Source organism: Camellia sinensis, chromosome 9, assembly GCF_055761805.1.
Source record: "Camellia sinensis isolate YWXY chromosome 9, ASM5576180v1, whole genome shotgun sequence".
Taxonomy (NCBI): domain Eukaryota; kingdom Viridiplantae; phylum Streptophyta; class Magnoliopsida; order Ericales; family Theaceae; genus Camellia; species Camellia sinensis.
Genome location: NC_138969.1, coordinates 169,179,183 through 169,192,031, shown reverse-complemented (window position 1 = coordinate 169,192,031; position 12,849 = coordinate 169,179,183). Strand labels below are relative to the sequence as shown.

Below are 12,849 nucleotides of genomic sequence, written 5' to 3'. Positions count from 1 at the left end.
TGTTGAAAGTTCCTTATGCTTCAGCAGTTGGTTCTTTGATGTACGCCATGGTTTGTACAAGGCCGGATATTGCTCACGCTGTTGGTGTGGTGAGTCGTTTTCTCTCTAATCCGGGTAAAGAACATTGGGCAGCGGTAAAATGGATTCTAAGATATCTTCGAGGGACTTCGAAGGTGTGTTTGTGTTTTGGGGATGGTAAGCCGATGCTTGATGGGTTCACAGATTCTGACATGGCCGGTGATGTTGATTCTAGGAAATCTACTTCGGGGTATTTGATGACTTTTGCAGGGGGAGCTGTGGCATGGCAATCTAAATTACAAAAATGTGTTGCTCTCTCAACTACCGAAGCTGAATTTATTGCTATTACAGAAGCTTGCAAAGAAGAGTTATGGTTGAAGAAATTTTTGCAAGAATTGGGTTTGAAGCAAGAAAAGTATGTGCTTTATTGTGATAGTCAAAGTGCTATTCACTTGAGTAAAAATTCTACTTTTCATTCGAGATCGAAACACATTGATGTGAGATACCACTGGATTCGTGATGTGTTAGATTCGAAATTGTTACAACTCGAAAAGGTTCACACAGATGATAATATTTCAGATATGCTGACAAAGACTTTGTCGAGGGACAAACATTTAAAGTGTCGAACTTTGGCGGGTATGGTTGATATCTCCACCTAAGTCGGTAGGGGGAGAATTGTTGGGTATACCTCCTTATTGGAGTGTGGGACCCAATTGGTTTGTTAAAGAGTTTCAATTTGACTTGGTTTAGGTATAATATATTTTTATATATTATATTTGTGGAGATCTAATTCAATTTAGATACAATTAGGGTTTGATTCCAAAACCCAAGATTTAATAATATATATATCCAATACATATATTATTTGGTTTTCAACACACAAAAGTGAACGGCGGCTGCTACCTGAAACATATTGCCTCGGTAATAGTGCCTGGGAATTTGACAATTGGGAAAGACAAATCAAGAGTGCTTGATTTGTTCAAGCTTTGGTTTTCTTTGTGTGGAAGTTGATTTGGTTCGTTATTTTGAATCTTCTTCAACTCTGGTTCAGAAGATTTTGGTTCATCTATTTGGTGAGGTCTTTCCTCTTTGTTTATTTGTGATTATTTGGAATTCACCTAAGGGTGTTTTGTGAGACCATTAGTGTCTTGTTTGTAATCGTTTGGAATTATTTGGTTGATAGTGGAATCGGATTTCGATCCCGTGGACGTACCTCACATTGAGGGAACCACGTAAAAATTCTTGTGTTGCCTTTGATTTAATTTTTCCGCATTAGTTTTTATTCCCATTGATTGATTTACTTGTGGGGAATCACATCGATTTTCCCTAACACGAATGCCACAAATCCTTCTCCATCCGAGCAGTTTAATGGGTATTTGCGAATGCACCCACCATTCCAAACCATCGTATTCCAATCTTTCGATGATTTAGGAATATATCCATCCAAACAACTACATATGAATGCATTAGAGATTGTGCAAATAGAATTAGGAGCACACTGGCCATATCTTTCGCATGGATTGCTAGGTACTGTATTAATCACAACCCACTCAAGGTTCCTATTGTTCCATATCACACATTGTATTGTCCCCGTGTAATTCAAAACCAGCCTTACTATCTGTTGATATAGATCAAACTCAAAATACACCTCCTCTGAATTATCGATGAAATTAGTATTGAAGATAGAGTTTTGAGGCTCGACACCATTAAACTGCAGCCCGTTCCATATCCCAGTTCGGTACTGCTTAACAGACCCTTTACGTATAACACCTTGAGGAAGACCATCAAGATCAAACCGATAAGAGATATCTCCGGGAGAAGGGTCATCTGCGCTCTTCCACGATGTCAAATACCGGTCCAAACCAACCCTCAAGTCCCATCCCAGCTTCATACCAGCTATCTGTGTATCTGAAGCATGATCAAAGCTTTGCCAAATATAACTTTCTGTGTTCCCACCATTTTCACTTTTCAAAACAAGATTTCCAGAGTCTAAGAGTTGTGCAACAGTAGGCTTTGACGATATATTCCGGATACCGGTAGACCACGCAACTATTCCTCCACTGTCAAGAAGGATCAGATTTCCATCATCCCCAATCTTTAGACTGCCCGATGAATCGTTAAGCGGTCTGTCTCTGTTCGCCGCCCAAACAATGGTTTGAACTGGGATATTGTTATACCATATCCCCAAGTATCGGCTCCTCGAATTGCTTGTACTGAAGAAGCCTAACTTGAAATCTCCTCTAGCAGATACTAATGCCCCACTGTCATTGATTTGCTGGTATTGATTTAGCATGTCATCTGCTAAAACAAAAGCAGAGAAGTAATATGAAATAGCAAAAAGAATGATTCCCATGAGCATTTTGCAAAAATTATGATGATGCTATCATGTGTATTCTTTTTCCTGACCTAATTTAGCATGCCCACTTCACTCTTTTGGAAATGGCGAACAAAGCAAATAGAAGTTGTATACTGCTATTTCTATAAGAAAAGTTAGTATATATGGGCCAATGAGGAAGATAATAATCAAAACTTGGAAATCAGCAAGAGAATAAGATTATGACACATCACTGCTAGAGAAATTTGATAAAGCAGTTGAGATGTTACTTTGTTATGTGTTTTCCCATTTCAACAGTTCCATTATTTCCAATTTTTTTCAACACTATGTATAATTAAATATTGGAGTTTCTTAGAAGATATTAATCAACATCAGATCATAAGTTTTGGGCTTTTTGGCTAAAATAGTCACAAAAAAACAAAATAGACTAAAAAGCCAATAAAATAAAATATCACATCCAAACCATAATCATTATATTTTTTCTCTTACAAAAGTCAAAAAAACTAAAAAACTCATCGCAAACGAGGCTTTTTAACCGCTAAGTAAAAAAGCCAAAAGGTCAAAAAGTCAACCCATATCCCAAATGAACTATAAGAAATGACCATATCATTCTATTCAATTTCATTTTAGTGAACCAAACCTACATTATTGGTGAATTATGAAGATTTAAAAATGAAGTTTATTGGTGAATTATTTAGAAGTAATGGATGGATGGTTATTTGCCAAATGTATGAATTATTTATAGTATATTGTTGGACTATACCAACTGCAATTGCCTTTGGAGAAATATTTTTTTTTTTTAAGTTGAAATTGTTTGCCAAATGTATGAATTATTTATAGTATATTGTTTGACTATACCAACTGCAATTATTTTTGGAGAAATAAATTTTTTTTTTTTTAATTTGAAATTGATCAAATTTTACAATTCAATCTACTACCTCAAGAAAAAAATGTGAATAAATTAATAATGTTAACGCTCGAAAATATTAAAAAATTATCTCGATAATTATAATTGTGATTTACGTCAATATCAATAACTATGATTTATGTAAGCTACAAAAATCATATAAAATTGCTCAGGAAATATATAATTGTAATTATTGTGAAAAATAAATTGTAAATGATTTACTTACTAATACAATAATTTGAAATTAGATTTCTCACTTAATATTTTAAGTGATTTTCACGAGAAAAAAAATTGTAATTTTTTTATTTATTTAAAATTTGAGCAGGTAGGTATTAGGTACAAATATATATATATACATATATTAATTGAAAATTATTGCTAATATTTTATATGTATATTTTTAAATTATGTATAAGAATTGGGATCGCCTTGGGTACCAAAAAAAATGAAGACCACCTCTGACATTGATCAATACAAGTGGAATTATTCCACAAAATGATAAATAACACCACGGTATTAGGTAAACAATATGTGCACGTTTCATTGTAGGAGACAATGGGAGGGGGAGAACATGAGATTCTCACATTTTAGATGGTTAAAATTGGAATCCTAGATAAGATTGTGCAGAGAGGGTTGTAGATTTGATCGTAAAATTAAATTGAGAATCGTAAGATTTTACTTTCAATGTAAAATAAAATAAAAAATCATCCATAATGATAATGTATTATAAGTAATTTTAAAATTATTAAAGAAAAATGATAAATTTAATATAATGCATCTTTTATGTCAATATAAAGTAGAGATGTTTAGAGGAAGAGTTTATAGTCAAATTCCCTATATAAATATACAATATACGTACATATATAAGAAATAAATAATAATAGTTTTTTTTATGAGTAGGATCATAATTACTTTTCTACTAAATTAAAAATCCTAGTGTGATTCGAATTGATCGGGATTCTGATAACAATGCTTATACCTATTTTAATCTTGCGTTTGATTGCAAGAAAAGGAGGATGATTGGAAGTGCGGAAACATGCGAATCTCACACTTATTTTAATCTAGCGTTTGTTTTAGGGGGATTTGGTCATAACCCCCTCACTATCTAATTTCTCTTTCAAAAGGACAAAAATTATATAAGTACTTTCAAAACCCCCTGATATTTTAAAACTTGTTTCTTTTACTATATTACCCTCATATCTATCAGCTCTCCTATTAAAGACATTTTCACTATGTATTTCAGAGTAAAATTTTACTCTTTACTCTGTATAAAAGTAAAATTTTACTATGTATGAGAGTAAAATTTTACTCTGTATAAAAGTAAAATTTTACTATGAATGAGAGTAAAATTTTACACTCTGAAACTAAAAGTAAAATTTTACTCTGTATAAAAGTAAAATTTTACTCTGAAAAATAAGTAAACTGTAAGACTCTAAAGCTAAAAGTAAAATTTTACTCTGTACAAAAGTAAAATTTTACTCTGGTTCTGTCAAATGAAAAAAACAGAGCAATAGAACCAGAGTAAAATTTTACTCTGGTTCTATCAAATGAAATTTGATATTTACTCTGAAAAATTGATGGAATTTTGAGCTTTGAGCTTTGAATCAAGCCTATAATCCTTGAATCAATCGATGTTTACTTGAAAAACATTGAATCATGCCTATAATCCTTGAATCAGGCTTATAATCTGAAAATTTTAGAGAAATCTCAATTTTTCATACCCCGGTTCTTCAGATTTTTTAGATTTTATAGATTTTTTAGATTTTTAAAACTTTGAGCTTTCAAAAATCTATATATTCGAATTCAAATCTCAAAACACACAAACACACACATATGTATAGATATATATATATATATTACAAATCGGAAAATGTAGATATATATATATTCGAATTCAAATCTCAAAACACATATATATTCGAATTCAAATCTCAAAACACACAAACACACACATATATATAGATATATATATATATATATGTATCAGCGCGATTTGCAAGTTCTCCACAGCTCCGGCCATGGAGGAAGCTAGGATTAGAAGAGAGAGACGAGATAGAAGATGAACAGTTGAAGGAGAGTTGAAGGAGGAGAGTTGAGAAGATGCAGAGAGAGATCGTCGGAGCTTAGGAATGACACAGCTCCGGCCATGGAAGAAGCTAGGGTTAGAAGTGAGAGACGAGAGAGGAGATAAATTTTGTATCTGGATTGTGTATATGTGAGGGTATAATAGTCTAATAAAATATTTAAATAATAAATTTTGTCCTTTATGTAAGATTTTATAATTATGAGGGAGTTTAGAAAGTATAATTTTTTTCTTAATCCTTCTAACAATGAAAGGAAGGTAAAGGGGGTTTATAACCAAATTTCCCTTTGTTACTTTGTAATATCATAGGTATTGTGACATTGAGGATATTAAACTTCTTTTTATCTCATCCTAGTCAAATATAATATCTCCCTCTCTACATCTAATTATTTATCCATTTATTAATTTCTTAATATACTCCATAACTCATCCTTTAGAATCCTATCATATATTCAATTATTCATCGGATCTAAATAACATTACATATCACTCACAATCTTATCAATAATTCTATCATATCTAATCTCATAAAAAATAATCCAACAATGAAATGTATGTACTACATTATTATTGGTGGAATGTTAGAAATATTTCCACCAATTATATTGATTATTGACAAAAGTACAATATTTAACTACTAATTTTTTTTAGTCGGGATATATTGATTATTGACAACTAAAAAACATTTAGTCGTTAAAAATGTCACAATTGGCGACTAAAAAAGTATTTTAGTCGTTGTATAGTTAGTTTTGGCTATTAAAATTATATAGTCACTGAATGAAAAATAAAAATTTACTTTTATTTATTTTTAGTGACTAAAAAATATTTTAATCATTGTATAATTAGTCTTGACTACTAAAATTATTTAGTCGCTCAATAAAAAATAAAAATTTACTTTTTATTTTTAGCGATCAAAAATTTTTTAATTACCAAAAATTTTCTTTTAGCAACTAAAAACCAAAGAACTAAAATATTTGAAAAGAGATATTTCAAATATTAGAGGGATTTTTAAAATGAAATGGCAACCCAAAAAAGTATTTTTAGTCGCCAATTAACGGATTACACACAATACACTCACTGCTCACTCTCTCTCTCTCCTCAAAACTTTTTTTCTCTGATAGGCTATTCTCTCTGGGCAATTTGGAACTTCACAAGAAGCCAATTCACAAAAAAAATCACTAAAAAAAATTAAAAAGTCATCTTTTCAAAAGTAAAAAAAATTAAAACGTCAAAACGTTATATCTGTCTCTTCGCTAGCCCTTCTCTTTCATCTCTCTCCTCTTGCCACCACTGCCATCGCGACGCCGCTGACCACCTCTCATCTTGCCGTCATTCTCTCTCGAAGACACCACCGACCACCTTTCCTCTCCTTTTTTGCTTTGTTGATTTTTGTAGCACCTAATTTTTTGATTTATTACTGTCAATTTTTTTCTCGTTCTTTGGCTGTTCCGCCAATTCAACACGCTTAGAGACTTGCGAAGAGATCGCTCGCGTGTGCCCATTTCTTCGAGTTCAGCCATGGCTTCAATCATTATCTCTTCTTCCTTCTTCAATCTCGCAATCCATTCTCTCCCTTGGATCTAAACGAATCATTTTCTTTCGATTTCTTGTTTGTTCCCAAATCAAAGCCCTAAATTTCGCTTGATTTGTTGTTGATCTGATCTGATCTGATCTGAGCGAAGAAATCGTATACAGTTTTAATGGCTTCAGCGAAGTCATCTCGGTCAAGGGTAATAACACTGCAGCGAAGAGCAGCAACCCTAAGGACTCGGGCAATAAGCTCGAGGAAAATCTTAACGTATTCAAGTCCGTTAATTTCGATGTCGATGGCTTTGTACAGTCCAAGTGTAATTCCTTGAACGAGAAGGTCTGATATCCAATCCTTTCTTGTCGTGGAATTTATCAATTGATTCTGAAAAAAAAAATTACTAAAATTTATTGGGTATTTGATTTTCTTTTGATTATTGATAGAAATTTGTTTGGATTGAATAATTGGAACTTTTGTTTGGGAATTTGAATTGAATTTTTTTTTATTGGGAATTAAAAAAAAAATGTCTTGGGCATTATATTTTCTTTTGATTATTGATATGAATTGGTCTACATTGAATAATTGGAACTTTTGCTTGGGAATTTAAATTGATTGAATGCTAGAATTGTAAATTCTTTTGATTGGGTATTTAAATTTAATTTTTTTAACAACAAAAGAGATGGGGTTTAACAATTCAGAAAGCATAAGATGCATACCATACTAGGAATTTAGTGACCCCCCCCCCCCCCCCCCCTCCCCAACACACACACACACACACACAAAATCACTCTTTAATACTCCTTTATTCTATTCCTGAACCAAACAAATGTAGGATTGGGCAAATTTACTCTTAGGATTCCTTGTCTTGGTACCAATTGCCTCACGGTTTAACAATACCATATTGTCTCGTCTTGGGAACAAATGGTCCCATGTATTCAACATTACTTGTACTTATCTTAAAACCTCTTGATCTAGAGTTTTTTTTTTTTTCCAAAAGGTTTCGGGCGTTCATAAGTGCCATGCTTATGCTTGAACTGGCACATAATTGTGCACCAATATACTATGCTGTCCCGTGTCATTCTCTTCTGGGTTGACAAAGTTATGGTATTCTCATTTAAAGTGATATACCTTTTTAAGTTGGGATTTTGTGGTTTTGATTATTGAGTTCAGATATTTTCAATGTAGTCTTGTGCACAACTCATCCTCCCTAACCAATTGAGGTGCTTATTGTTATCATTATTTTTCTCTACTTTTACTCAGCTTGTAAAAGGTTTGTGGTTTGGTATGCATACTTATATATGGGCCAAGCCACCCTTTGGTAGTGCATACTTTATACATATATTTTCTTATTGGTGATGCATACTTATATTTTTAGATATTGGATTCTCTGGTGGCAGGTTAAGCTTGTTAAATGCATTGCTCGGAATATGGTGGATATCTCCTTCAATCAATTAGGAGGGCTTTATACACTTTGCTTTCTTGAGCGAGTGCATTACCATCTTCAATTTTCAAATCTAAAGTAACGCCACTTACTTATTATCAAATAATGAAAGGAAAAAGGTGACCAACTCACTCACTAGTTCAATGATTTTACATGAATACATTTTGTGTAAGTTGCTTCAACAAGCCTGATATTGATAGAATTGGTAGTGTTAGTCTTTTATGTAATCATTGATTTATTTATATTCTCCTCACTGTGTTAAAATTATGGACATACAACTTCTTGAATGATGACCCAGGTTACTATCCTTCGGGTATTTAGATTGTCAATGATTGCTCGGACTGTACAGTTTGGAATATTCTTATTTCTTACATTTATAGTTATCTACTACTGTGTTTTAGTTACCATCCATTATCCAAGGTCTTTAATATGTTCAATACTTACATTTTTATGCTCATTGCATTGTAGTTTTTTGTTGTTTTTTTAAGAAAAATGTCAGCTAAGTGTAATCTAATTCTATTAATATTGAAGGACACCTCTCTTTGTGCGTGTTAAAAATGAAACTCGGGTGTAGTATTTGAGAGAGTTGCACCTTAAGGGCACTGTTAGAATCCCTATTCTATTAGTTAACAAGAAAACTAGTCTTGCATTTGAAATTGGAATAAAAATGTTATAATGAACTTATTGTTTGCATTCCCATACCCATTTTAGGGAATACATAGATTTGTATTCCTGTTGTTATTGCTGTTCGAATGAGTAGGTTAGATTCTTTGTAAGGAGTTAAAAAAATCCTAGTAAATGACGACTGAACATATTTATTTTCTCTCTTTGCTATCTTGAATATGACGGTGAATTCAATTGGCTTTGGATGTGCCATTTATGTTACTTCTTTTATAGGTCGATGGTCTCATTGGCAAAGATCATCTCTTTAAACGCAGTATCATATTGATTAAAGCATGGTGCTATTATGAAAGTCGTATATGCATTGCTCATCATGGCTTCATTTCTACATATGCTATGGAGACTTTGGTTCTATACATCTTCCATTTCTTCCATTCAACATTGAATGGCCCTTTAGCAGTGAGTTCTTGTGTAAATTGTGATTGGTGTATATTTGACATGAAATTGACTTAACGACTGTGTTGCTGAATTTTAGGTTCTATATAGATTTTTGGACTATTTTGGCAAATTCGATTGGGACAACTACTACATTAGTTTAACTGGTCCAATTCGTAAATCCTCAGGCCTCGTTTGGAAACAGACTATTTTAGTAACTTTTTGACTTTTTGGGTAAAATATGAGGTAAAAAAAACTAGTATGTTTGGGATAACTTTTTGGCTTTTTACGAAAAGATGTGCAAAAAGTAGAGAGAAAAGGAAATCTTTGACTTTTTTATATAAGAAGTTGGTTTTTTGATTTTTTTAATAATTTTTTGGCTTTTAGGCTAAAACAGCCACTTACCAAACGAGGCCAGGAGATTGTGGATGAGCAACATTTCCTAACATTGGTACTGCATCCCCATTCATTTTGAACATTTCTTAAGAAAATATTTGAACCTATCCTTTATGTTACATGCTTGTGTAATTATTTGGACTTCAGAATTAAAGATACGTGACCAAGATGGGCATGGAGTCCCTGAACACGTACCTATCGGAAGTACACTCTTTTCAAACACCTGCTGTGATGTTTGTCTTTGCATATCAATTGGCTGATGTTGTCTCCGTTGGGATATATACTCCTTTTGTTAAATTTGATCTGCATCCTAGTCAAAGAGGCCTGTTTCTTTATTTCTATGGTTGGATGCTGCTGGGAGATGCTGGTGTAGCTTGACAGCTGGTGTTGCTGGTTGAAGTTGGGCTGCTGCTGCTGTTGTTGCTTGTTGGTTTGATGTTGTTGCAATGTTGCTGTGAGGTTGTGGCTGGAGCTGGCTACTGCTGTGCATTTCCTGGTGGCTGCAACTGCTGCTTTTCCTGGCTCTGTTCTGGCTTGAGCTGGGCTGCAGTTGCTGATATGGTTGTGGTTGCAGCTGATGATAGGGGACCCTAGTTTGGTTTTGGTCCATCATCAACTTCTGCAATTGTACTTTATTTATTTGATTTTATTTTGTTCCTATGTGGGCTGGATATTGATATTCTATTGTTTGTATTTTGTTAGTTTTCTTGGTTTTAGTTTTGTTCAGTGTTTGGGTTTTGTTTGTTTAGGTGTTATTTGTTGGTGATGTCAGGCTGGGATATGTCCCTTGTAAGTTTGTATATTTTATCATTTTATTTTATGACTTAAAAAATAAATAAATAAATAAATATTACAAGTTGCATGGAATAAGTGCAGGTTGATAATATATGTATTGTTTTATTTATATACATGGTACAAGTTGCATGGAATACGTACAAGTTGTGGATAAAATAATTAAAAAAATAAACTAAAATAATATTTTTGGCGACTAAATAATTGGTAGCAAAAAATGAAGTAAATATTTTTAGCACATGTAGCACTATCATAACATATATTAGTATATTAATTAATATATCAATTAGTGCATGTAATTACTATTGAATTATTAGTTTGTATTCAAACTTTCCAACTCCATTTGACCATGAGGCTAGAAAAACATTGCAAATAGTCCAAATAATTCTGAGGAATAACGAAATTGGACCTACCTTATTAACCAAGACAGTTGACAATGATCACTTCCCGACCCTCTGCTTCTTTGGAATCTGATATTTAACTCCAATGACACAAATCAAGTCAAAATAAAATAATCTCAAAAGAAAGAAAATAAAATTGTATAGACAAATTACAATTACATCACTTGATAATTATCCAAAATATATTCAAGAATTTTTATTTGCACACCACACTTTGTTACCGTTCTTATCATTTGTGTGCTCTTTATATAAGTTTTCAGAATAAAAATTAAATGTTTTGACTTCAATTTCTCAACAAAAATTAATAATCCAAATATCAAGAGTTTTGCTCAAATAATTGATACTTGAAGCACAAAATAATATAAATTGAAAATAAAACATTTATTGCATGCCAATCACCTTGTTTGGTTCCATTATCCTGAATTTAATATTTGGAAAATTATTTTTTTGTTTTACTGAATTTTTGTAATATTTTAAGAAAATTTTTTTATTTTTTATTTTTTAGATACACTTAATACAAATACAATTAAAAGTATAATATTTGTGAATTTAAAAAAATAATAATAATATCAAAAATAAAAAACAAAAATAAAAATTCAGTATATTTTCATATTCTTGTGTATTTATTGATTTTTTAAAAAATATATTTTCCAAATATTTTACCTTTTAGGTACATCTAGGTTATAGGTATAAAAGGCATGACATTCCATTCATAATGACCAGAGGGTGTAGTGAATGCTGTTTTATACCTATCATTAGAATGAATCTGGATTCGCCAAAATCCACTTTTAAGATTAAATTTACTAAAAATAACAGCTCAAAAGAGGCGGAAACAAAGATAAACGAAATAAACGAAATCAAACAAAGATAAACAAAATCAAACAGATTAAATAAAATAAACTTAAAACTTACAACAAAGATAAAACTTACAATTGTTTACTGGAAGTAACTTGAAAGAATAGCTTTAAAATACATAATTTGAAAATAAATTTACAATTGACTATCAGAGTAGGTATAGGAGAGTAATATTGCTTTGCTCTCGGCTCTAACTCTGGTTTGCAAATGACTAGAATGACTTCTTTATAGGTAATGAAGATGACTGTGAGCCTTGTGAAGAAATCTTGACTAGAAAGGAGCATGATGAGGCACATGGGTGCTGTCTGTTGCTTTCGGTGAGTGACTAAAGCTGATTGCTGCTTTTGACTATGTTGATTTGTCTGATTGATGAATAGTGAACGGTAAATTTGACTTTTACTATTCATTACTTTCGGTGGAGGTATGTGACTGATGGGGAATCAATATAGATACAAAATAGCAGTTTTCCTAAAAAATAGAGTAGTGATTGAAGCTGATTTGTATATATATATAATCCAATGACTGTTTAAGCATATGGGTCTTCAGCATCCTGGAACTGGGGCCCATAAGGATCATTATTGGTGGAGGCCTCGAATGTCACGACCCCAAACTGCCCCTAGTAGTTTGGTGCCGTGATGACCAGTAATCCGTAATTACCGAAGGCCAACTTTTCAAAACTTAACACAATCAGAGTATGAATATAGGGGGCTCACAAATGCGGAAGCAATAAATCAGTTGCAAATGGTCCATAAGAGCTGTGCGTAGATCAAAAGCAATGCCAAACATTTCCAATTAACGTACAACTTGAATACAACAAGATAAAATACATGTTACATCTTGATCAAAAGGCTTCTCGAGCCGACATATACAAAAGATACAACTAATACAAGTCAAGAAGCATAATTTTCAAGATTTGCCGACATGTAAAACAGGGCACCGCCGACGTAAATACAAAAGTAAGGCCGACATATACACGAATCCAAAACAAGCATCCAAAACGATCTAGGCGTCGCCGCCGTCCTGCTCATCACCTACAT

General features: G+C 32.5%; 1 protein-coding gene and 1 long non-coding RNA gene across 2 annotated transcripts; one reads left to right on the top strand and one right to left on the bottom strand.

Annotated features, from left to right (window-relative positions):
* Window positions 1-1,315: 1,315 nt before the first annotated feature.
* On the bottom strand, window positions 1,316-2,441 carry LOC114300188 (S-locus-specific glycoprotein S13). Its single transcript, XM_082889545.1, has one exon. The coding sequence runs from the start codon at window positions 2,375-2,377 to the stop codon at window positions 1,316-1,318; it is 1,062 nt and encodes a 353-aa protein (XP_082745671.1). The 5' UTR covers window positions 2,378-2,441.
* A 4,125-nt stretch (window positions 2,442-6,566) lies between these two features.
* Window positions 6,567-10,631, top strand: LOC145798842 (uncharacterized). Its single transcript, XR_014340583.1, has 5 exons — window positions 6,567-7,210; window positions 8,269-8,431; window positions 9,210-9,392; window positions 9,469-9,819; window positions 9,912-10,631. It is a non-coding gene; the product is annotated as an uncharacterized LOC145798842 (long non-coding RNA).
* Window positions 10,632-12,849: the final 2,218 nt, after the last annotated feature.